The 9,893-nt window shown below is 41.7% G+C and overlaps 1 protein-coding gene across 1 annotated transcript; it reads left to right on the top strand.

Moving 5' to 3' along the window:
• The first annotated feature begins 449 nt into the window (after positions 1-449).
• Positions 450-6,400, top strand: LOC306914145 (uncharacterized protein). Its single transcript, XM_079491078.1, has 18 exons — positions 450-542; positions 636-765; positions 916-990; positions 1,076-1,459; positions 1,564-1,665; positions 1,760-1,992; positions 2,078-2,259; positions 2,381-2,474; positions 2,601-2,727; positions 2,825-3,036; positions 3,204-3,321; positions 3,411-3,502; positions 3,616-3,733; positions 3,851-3,961; positions 4,156-4,231; positions 4,566-4,675; positions 4,782-4,955; positions 5,086-6,400. The coding sequence occupies exons 1-18, from the start codon at positions 453-455 to the stop codon at positions 5,313-5,315; spliced, it is 2,658 nt and encodes an 885-aa protein (XP_079347204.1). The 5' UTR covers positions 450-452; the 3' UTR covers positions 5,316-6,400.
• Positions 6,401-9,893: the final 3,493 nt, after the last annotated feature.

The raw sequence follows: 9,893 nt of genomic DNA, 5'->3' as shown, positions 1-9,893 counted from the left end.
GCGGGGTTTAAATAGACACAGGGATAACAGATGGCACACACAGGTAGGGCCTATACTAAATTGACAATCAACACTGGGATAGGCTGAAGGGGACTAAAAGGAAGGCCAGTGCAAGCATGCTCTGTTGCACTGGCCTAAAAGTGGGTCCTTTAAAACGGCTTCAACTTCTGAGAATGTGATGTCCTACTGATTGATGCCAGCTTTGTGTTGGTTACCACAGCACAAGCTTTTTTCCAGGGAGTTCTGTCTCGATGACTAGCCTCATCCTCCTGACTGCTATCAATTTAGGTCCCTGTACAGACATTTGTAGGTAATAAGGTCCTGTTAAGGCCCATATCCATAAATGCTCCATAGGGAGTGGACAAAACAAACGAGAGAAATTTCACATGTTTTGTCTGTGTATTTATATCTGTTTGGTTGCTGACTGTTCCCAATATTTTTGTTTCAGTAAAATGTCGACACGCAGAAAGAGCGAGCCATTGTCCGCCAAGGAGAGACTGGAAGCGCTTGCTGAGGTTGCGGATGCGTTTGTTGAGACGGAGGTAAGTACATTCTCGTTGTACATGCATGTGAAATAATTTTAACTCCAGTTAGTTGATGCCCATTTCTCTACATTTCATGACATCTCCGTATAGAGAGCTAAAGGCCAAGCTACCAGCCAAGCTACAGCGACAACTCAGAAGCCTGAAGTTAGCTGGTCGATGAGGGATGCTGATGGGATTCGTGTAAAAACCAGCAAACGCAGGAGAAAGGCTTCATCTTATGGTTAGTCTCCATCTATGGAGAGTGATTTTGATGGATTGAAGTGGTTGGAGTATGTATAGGGTAATCATTTGATAGTGTCTGTTATTGTTTTGATTTATGCTGGCAAAGAGTTTGAACATATTTGGTCTAATGTGGTTGCTGTTTCTCCAGTTGGTACATCCACTACACCATCTACGTCCACTACACCATCTGTGTCAACACCATGGCTCGGTTACCAAGAACCTGGTAAGTATAAATGTACTTAAAATAAATTCCTCAAAGAAGACTATGGCAGTGATGTTTTATTTTTCTTGTGTTTCTCTCCCTGAAGATTTTAATAGGCAGATGCTCGAAGAGCTTCTTCAGGACACTGCGTATGATTGTGTAGAGCAGCCAACACAGTCTCACACTTGGAGTCAAAGGCAGAAAGATGTCCAACTAGGCTGGCAACAGGCAAGAGACCACAATGTGGACAACGTGTTGTCAGCGGAGAACATCGTGGAGAGGACGTGTCAACACTGTCACTTGAGAGAAGCTGTCATCCGTTGTGGGGAATGTATGCCTTCAGAGTCGTTTTGTGCAGAGTGTGATCGTTTGGTACATGAACGTCACACTCTGCACAATAGGCAAACCACCATGTGTGGTTATTATAAATACATTCCCCCAACAGAGTCGGTGAATCTCAGTGATGGGAAATACATCATCTGTGAACAAGGTCTCTTTTTCAATTAACAGACAACATTGGCTCATTATAACCTGTTATCCCAGTACCTTCACACAACCCAAACATTTCATCCTGATTGTCCTTTGCCCCTTCAGATTGTTTGCTGCCAACAGCATATCCTGGAAAGATATGCACCTGTGACACGTTTGATGTTTCAGTCTCAGCTGGTAGAGCCATCATACTGGTTTCCATAAATGGTAGGAATTTAAGTCTTCATCTATGTAGATGCACACACCGTATGTGTTTAATAGACATTACTTAAGTTCCTTGCTATGTCTCATTTACTCTCAGGCCGCTATGATCTTCGCCTCCCAGTGCTGTCGTGCAAACAGTGCTCTAAGCAGTGGTCTCCGGAGGTCAGGGACTTTGTCAGAAGTGGCTACTGGCCTGGAACCATGCAAGCCCAGACACTGTTCCACCAGGATGTCTTCCACTCCTTTGAGGCAATGAAGACATCAGCTCCAGCGTTGTCTAGACAAGCCTTCACAACCATGTTGGACCAGAGGACAAAGCAGTTTGGAAGAGTGAGTAATTAGTTTGTCATGTCGTTAAGCCAGTTTATTTAATTTTATTTATGTAGCAGTCATATTAATTATGATATCTTTTCAGACTGGCAAAGTGAATGCAGGTTCTTTTCAGACAAGCTTTCTGCAGTATATGTACTGCAAGTCTGTTGAGAACCAGCTTCACGGAGATGAACAACGCTTTGTCTGTCCTGCTTGCACCCCGGACATGCTGGCTGTTTCAGTTGATGGCAACAGAAAACTGTACAGGTTCCAGCAAAAAAAACAGTTAGTTTGTCTTTCCTATAAACACTATCGTAATGTTTTTTATTTATTTAAGATGACACTTCAGCTGTTGAATGTAATAACTGTTACTTTGTGACCTTGTTTTGAAAATGTGTGTATGTAGGAGTGAAGAGCCAGGGTTCTTTGATGGCTTGTTCTTGGCAAAAGACTCTGAGGTGTCAACTTTTGTTGAGGAGGTCAGAGGAGTTGTAACAAGTGTAAGTTTTAAACAAGTGAAACATGGCTCAGCCAAAAAAAAGTCTTGACTGTATGTTTCAGTATTGAGCCCTGCTATCTATTGTCTAACTATTAATACTGTATATTCTAACTATGTGCTTTGGTAGACTGCGGGAAAAGCGACGTGTGGGAATTCGCACTGGAGAGCTGCTAGGGAGACGTCCAAGCAGGCCAACAGGTTGGACGAAGAAGGCATTGAAGTTGCCGTTTGTAGGCACGGATTCCTTCTTAGAGGTTAGTATTAGTATTGATGATAAATTGAACATACAAAAAGATATCATGATTATCTAAAGCACAATAATATGCTCCTAATCACCCCTCCCCTCCAAAGGTCTGAATATGTACAGAGGAGAAATCTTTGCCTACCCGATGTTTCTCCAGCAAGAGTACAAGAGTGCCACATTCTTGGCCATGGATGTGACCTGCAGATACGTACCTTACCTGGCGAAGGTGTCGGAGAACCTGGCCCATCTTCAACCCCTTCTGAGCATGAAACCGTGCTTGTCTGTCATGCATGCTAAAGCACACACTACAAAATGCGAGGTGATGCGTCATACTGCTTGATGATGTAAATTAGATTGTCACAATGCATGGCAATGTTAGCCACAGAACAATGGTCTGAACTGACCCAAACTATATAACCATAGTAACCTATGGCTATGCATCAATATTGACCATGCGTCTGGCCACACTGTTCATACTTCCTATAGATCCAGTGGAATGCGAGGAACCAGGAGGGAGTTGGGACCACTCTCGGTGAAGAGGTTGAGCAGGTCAACAGTTTCCTGTCCAGATGTGCCCTGACCACCAAGTATATGATGAAGTCAGGTTTGTAAGCTTATTTAACCCCCTGCTACTTTTAGCCTGCAAAGGTACACTAAACATTTTCAACAATCTTATTTGGATTTGTGTTACAGTAAGAACTGACATGCTTGCGGTCCATGCCATGGGGTGGAATCTCCGTAAAGCCATTGGCCTACACTCCGCTTTGTCTTCCAGATACAAAAAGGTATGTTCTTTTGTTAAAAAAACGTAATGTGTAACTCTGATCATGATTCAACTTCAAATGCTATTTCATGAACACATTTGTAAATTACAGTGTTCTGTATTGCAATTTTGCAGACTGTCGAGAAGACTTTGGAGGTAACGGAGGGACTCGGGAAGCTGCAGGAACAGTTTAAGTGCACAGATGACATGCTGCAACAGTGGGTCATTGATGTGAAGCAGTGGGCCAGTACCGGTAAGAACAATGTCCTCACATGGACAACACGCATCAATGTGTGTGGGGAAGAATCAATCTGACGGCTGACAATGAGTACATTTTTAGAACTTGTGTGAACACTTTTTTGTTTCTTAGGAAGTGCAGCAGCCAGTTCTGTGTCATCAGAGATGCATTGTTTGCAGCTCTCCATTGACTCGCTTTTTGTGAGCATCTGTCAGAAGAAACACTACCTCTACAGACAGAATGGTATGTATTGTGAAATTATTTTGCTGGCTCTTGCAGTATGTCAGTTTTGTTCGTTACACAGCAATTAAATTGCAAACCAATTAATCAAGAGGGCAAAACTTACATTGCCTGTAAAACTATAACTATACATAATACATTTCATTCATTTACTGGACAGAGCCCAAATCACAGCTTTTTGTAATACTATCTTGCAGATCGCAACAAAAGGCGTCAGAAAATCACCCAGAAGATTGGCCAGGAGAAGAAACGCTTGTTGGATGATGTCCAGAGGTATGTAATAGATATTTTCGAATCCTAAATCGATTGCCAAATATATTGGTGTATTTCTCTGCCTTCCATTCAATAGTCCAGTCTGAAATGGCACATTGGTGAGAGAGCTTGCTGACTAGACCACAGTGGTCCTCCATGCTTACTATCACTCTGTCAGCGAAGTGTATTTGTCTCATCTTTAGAATATATCCTTTTATGACCAGGTATTTACAGTATAGCACATTAGATTGGGTTTGGGGAACAGGCCAGGAGGCTTGTTGATCTGTATGCTGTTCTGGCTTAATCTTCATTCTCAACACTTCACCCTGCCTGGTATTAATATTTTACATTATAGGTACAACCAACAACCTGATGCAACCCCTGTGGATATAAGCACTGTTGTGCAGAAACTGTCCAACAAAGCTGTGGAGAGCATGATATGGCCATGGCAGGAACAGAACACAGGTGTTTATTATAATACCGGTATCTCTATTAGACTTTGTGAGCTCGTTTGAGATGACTTTTTGTATTTATTTATAATTAATAATTCAATGTTTTCATATCATCACAGATGGTGTCAACATCCTCTGCAAGAAACAGCTTTTTGACCAGGTGATGCTTCTGTCACGACTGGCAGAGGAAAAGCAGATTCTGGTAAAGGAGATGATGCAACACTGTGCCTTCTTAAAGGACTCTGTAGCAAAAGTGCAAACACAGATGGGAACTGTCTTGTCACAGACGGGAAGTAAGTACAACTCCATCTGTCTTTTTATGAAATTGTCCAAGTGAGAGACATGTTGGTTTTTCGTTACCGTTCATTTTAACATGTGTGGTTTGAATTGAATTCCATTAATGTTCTTGTGTATATATTCTAGCTTTTCCAAATGTATTGACCGAGGAGGGTTCGAGGGGCCTAATCTGTCTGCTCAAGAGAAGATTGGAGGACCTTAAACTCAAGCAGCAGATTGCAGGGAGAGCCTACAAGGCCATTCTGGGGCCAAGTCTCCAACTGTTGGAAGAACAGGAGGCAGAGATGGAGGAGGAAAGAGAGTGTCAACCAGAAAGCTCGGACGATGACGACGACGAGGAGGACACTGCGATATGAGACTACATATTGCCTGGGATGTATACAAGGTTGACCAGTGGATTATTTTATTTGCTTTTTTTCTCCTTTTGGAGTGGATTATTTTATTTGCTTTTTTTCACGGTATTGTTTGACTGGGGGCACCCCTAACGTGCGCACGGCTCAGGAACGTCCTGCGCTGAACGGACTGTGTACACTACACACAAGCGCAATGACATGAAGCGGTGTTTGAAGGTTTTTCCAGAAAGACCTGTTGTAAATGTCATTTTACTTTTTGGCTGTCTCATTTTTAAAATGGTACTTATATAGCGCCTTTATCCAAGGTGCTTTACATAGATTGTGCATTACATTCACACACACATTTATACACCGATGCCGGAGGAAACCATGCAAGGTTTCGAAAACGTTCAAAACGTTTGAATATACCCCCTTTTCCTCATAGATGCAGATGGATCTCCGATCTACACATGTCAGTTCAGTTTTCATTTATGCTTGCTGTTTTTGGCAATTTGCTGCAGTGTTGGGTCAGACGTGCTCCCGTTGCATTCGTTCAGCATAATGTCAATTTCAAATTTTAATATTTCCAAAATTATTACAGTTTTGACATTATGTCAACTGTTCCTGTGTGTGGGGGGAGGAGGGGGAGAATGTTTAGGCCTGTCTCTACAATACAAATCTCTCTACAATACAAACAGCAGCATAATGTAAAATGTAAAAAATAAACAACAGAAAAACACATTGGACACAACTGGACATAATCACAACAAGACCATAGACTTCAGACACAGGACCATAAGCAGGCAGAAAGGAGAGTGTATACTGCTCTGTGTTCATTCTCGGATGGAAGGTGAGCCTACGACTAAAGGTCCTCACTGTATATTTATTGATTGAATACTTAACAGGCTTTGGGCTAAGCCCCTATAGGGCCATGGCTTGTTTCCATTGTGGTATTCTGTATAATATCGGAATCAGTCAGAATCTGTATCGGCAAATATGACCCTGTGATTAATCGTAGCTCGGATATCGGTCGTAATTTCATTATTGTAGAGCTATTACATTTATTTACCTTTTTAAAAAGGAGATGGCTATTTGTAGGCCTATTATACAGGGAGAAATGCATCCTTGACTCATTTGGAGCATCAATAGTACTACCTTTGCTTGTTGATCTGTGTAAAGCATGTTGAATTCCCTTGTTGAAATGTGCTATACAAATAAAACTGCCTTGCTTTTTAATAACCTATTTGTAATTTCTTGACTTTGAAATCCTACTAAATACTTCAATCTATAAATTAGTAGCTTAATGACTAGTAATACATTGTCTTCATGTCCAATGTATTAGCTTTTACTTTTCAGGATTTCAATTCAAATATAGTAAAAATAGATGATCTACAAGCTCAAAACGCGTCACAATGTCACGTTTTGAGCTTGTAGATCGGCTATTTTTGCGACGACAGTAACATACATATGTCCATCTATTTTCTGTGTTTTTGTAATCTGCATTTTTAATATTGATGTAACTTTAGATGTTCTTAATAGCGTTCTTCTCCAATGGGTTCTCAATGTTTTATTGTACTGAAAACTCCTTGTTTTGCAACATAGCTGAGTTGTCTGTTTTTGGCCATAAAATTCATTAATTCATTCAAGTTTTTTTTTATTCTCGATTACAGTAATTTAACTCATTAGTGGTGCAAACCACTTCCTTAAGTGAGTGTGTGTGGGTGCCTGCCTGCCTGGGTGCGTCTGAGCATGAAAACAGCATGGGTTTTTTTTCACCACCTGTGCGCAACCTAACATGCGCACAAACACACACGCACATATTAACTGTATATATGGTGATTTCAGGTGTGCCAGTACAGTAGTGGGTACAGTAGAGAGACCCCCACACGGTAACTCTGTCACCCTCACCCTGGGTGCGTTCCTGTTTGTCTGGAACTCCCCCCACCCCACACGGAGTTGCACCACTTACTTCACACGGGTGTGATCTTTCTCAGTGTCGAGTAATAGTATGCTAGTATGCTCACCAAGGTTTTAAAACGACCCAGGGGTACCAATGTGGTCAATTGTAATGTAGTTTGCAGGTGATTCCATGTATTAGGGCCACAGAGGCCAAAAGCAGATCTACCAAGTTCAGAGTTAACCTTTGGTACTTGAATTTGGGGACATTTCTTGATCTGGTGTGATAGGGTTCAGAGTCCCATTTCAGAAATGATGTATTTAGGACAATCTCCAAGCATGACTTTATACAAGAACAGGTGCCAATGCAGTTATCGTCTCTCTGTCAGGGAGGACCATCCAACCTTGGTATATAAGATACAATGGTGAGTACCATAGCTATCACCTGTAATAAATCGAATCGATAAACAGAGTCTAGGGATTTAAGAGTGGATGCTGCTGCATGCAGAATGTCTTGGAAAAAATTGCATGGTTTTCTCTCTCAACATACAGTACATGTGTATAGGCTGCACATCTCTAAAGTGACAATTTAAGGCCATTAAGAACCTTTGATGACCACTGCTCTCTACTGAAGTAAGACAAGTACATGGGCACTGTTGCTTCTCTTCTAAATCGAGGCCCATTGCAAGTTACCATATGCAATTGTATAATGATTTTGATGTTGGATGTTGTGGATGCTAGGTTGTCATAGATATTGTAATGAACTTTTGAACTCTGCAGTCACCCTATATGCATTATAACAGTGATTATAAAGCTTTATAAATGTTTATGATATGTATTACAACTATGAATAATGAAATTTAGTGCGAGTGACCAGTAATAATAATGATATGTGATGATCTTAAGTCATTATAAAATGCTTTATAATTATTTATTATAGTTATAAAGCATTATGAGTATAAATATAAGTAAGTAGCCTTGATGAGCCATGAGGCCCATAGGGCAGGAGCCTATCTCCTGTTTCTGTAGCGTGAGGCAGCTTGATGTACACCCCCTGGACATGACACTAGTATGTCACAGGGACTTACCCCCAATCCAACCCTTGATGCTGAGTGCCAAGCAGGGAGGCACTGGGTCTTTGGTATGACCCGGCCGGGGATTGAACGCATTGAATGCATTAGGGGTATATTTATAAAGTATTACAGATGGGATGCATAGCAAGGCCACAATATTGTGCTGCTGGGTGTAGAGGAGTGTAAGGAAGGGAACAACAAGGATTCCTCAGTTTAGCACTGTACTGAACAGTCCTGTACTGTACACCATCCGGCTGAATGCCAAGAGGACTGAGGTTGTCGCCTATGCCGTAGATGTATAGAGCCTCTGTAGTGTACTGTACACCCCACACGTGAGGAAGGTTGACCCTGTCATCAATAATGCTCTTCGGATCCTAACTGGCTGCCTGAAGCCGACCCCTGTGCCCTACCTGCCAGTCCTAGCAGGAATTGCCCCCACCGGCCTTCGACGGTGTTTCCCAGCACACAGACTTACGGTTCTCTTAATTGGCTAGCGTTAGGGTTCGTTTTCAACGCGCGATAGCTCGGGAACAATAGGTCCGTCAGCCAAGTAATTCACATGGGCGCGTACAGCTCTCCAAGATCTACGCTCCGATAGGTCCGCCATTCTCGTGCGACACCCGTAGCAAGAGTCCAACTCTGACCTGTAATCCACAAGCCTTAGAGACATGATAAACCTTACAGTGTATTGAATGATGAAATGCTAATCCTAATTTTGAGAACCACACGTCCGTGCGCGGGGAGACACATATTGGCGCGTTCGTCAGATTGATAGCTATGCGTGGATGTAAAGCACGCCCATTTTCGACCTTTGTGGGAGGAGCTATCGCGCGTCAAAGTCTAACCCTAGTTTTCTGAACCACATGACCGTGTTTGGAGAAACACATATCAGATTGTTCGTCCTGACAAGCTATATAACATACTAAAAGATGGGCCTCTAATATCCAATGGATTTTGACTTAGAGGCCTTAGAGAGGCTAGAAAAATAACAACAATTTATTTTTCAACTGGACCAATTCCATTAAATCCAGCGTGAAAAAGTGAGTCAGACTAAGTAGTTTTTGTAAAAAGAAAAAAAGAATTGTGTTTGTGGGGTCCAAAAAACGTGTCTAAAAAAATATCTAAAATATTTAGAAGTGTCGTAGAGACTTGAAACCAATTCCATTGGATTCCCCGTGCTTCAGACATGGATAAACACCCTTTGTTTTAGAACATTTGTTTTTTCCCTGTCGACCATAGCTTAAAAGGGGCTCGACGCCGCACAGGGGTCACGGGCGTGACCTTTGATAGTTAGAAGTGTCGTAGAGACTCAATTTTTTAAGGATTCCTCTAAATACACTTCCCCCCCTATGTCAAGTAAGGGAAATCTAATGGTGTTAGTTTTAACTGTCTAGAAGACTTAGAAATGGGTCAAATTGCTGTTTGAAAGTTTAAAAAAATCATATTTTGTCGAATTTTAGTCATTTTGCTCCAAAACTCCTTCTACCCCAACTAAACCAATGGTGCTGAATCAGAATATGTAGGTTATATCTCAATCCGACAACCAGAAGTGCCTTAATTGGCCCCTAGTTGGCTAATTATAGAGTTTGCGTAGAAATGTCGTAGAGAAATATATATGAAGAATAGTGATGGG

Source organism: Electrona antarctica, assembly GCF_951216825.1.
Source record: "Electrona antarctica genome assembly, chromosome: 21".
Taxonomy (NCBI): domain Eukaryota; kingdom Metazoa; phylum Chordata; class Actinopteri; order Myctophiformes; family Myctophidae; genus Electrona; species Electrona antarctica.
This window is presented reverse-complemented; position numbering and strand designations above follow the sequence as displayed.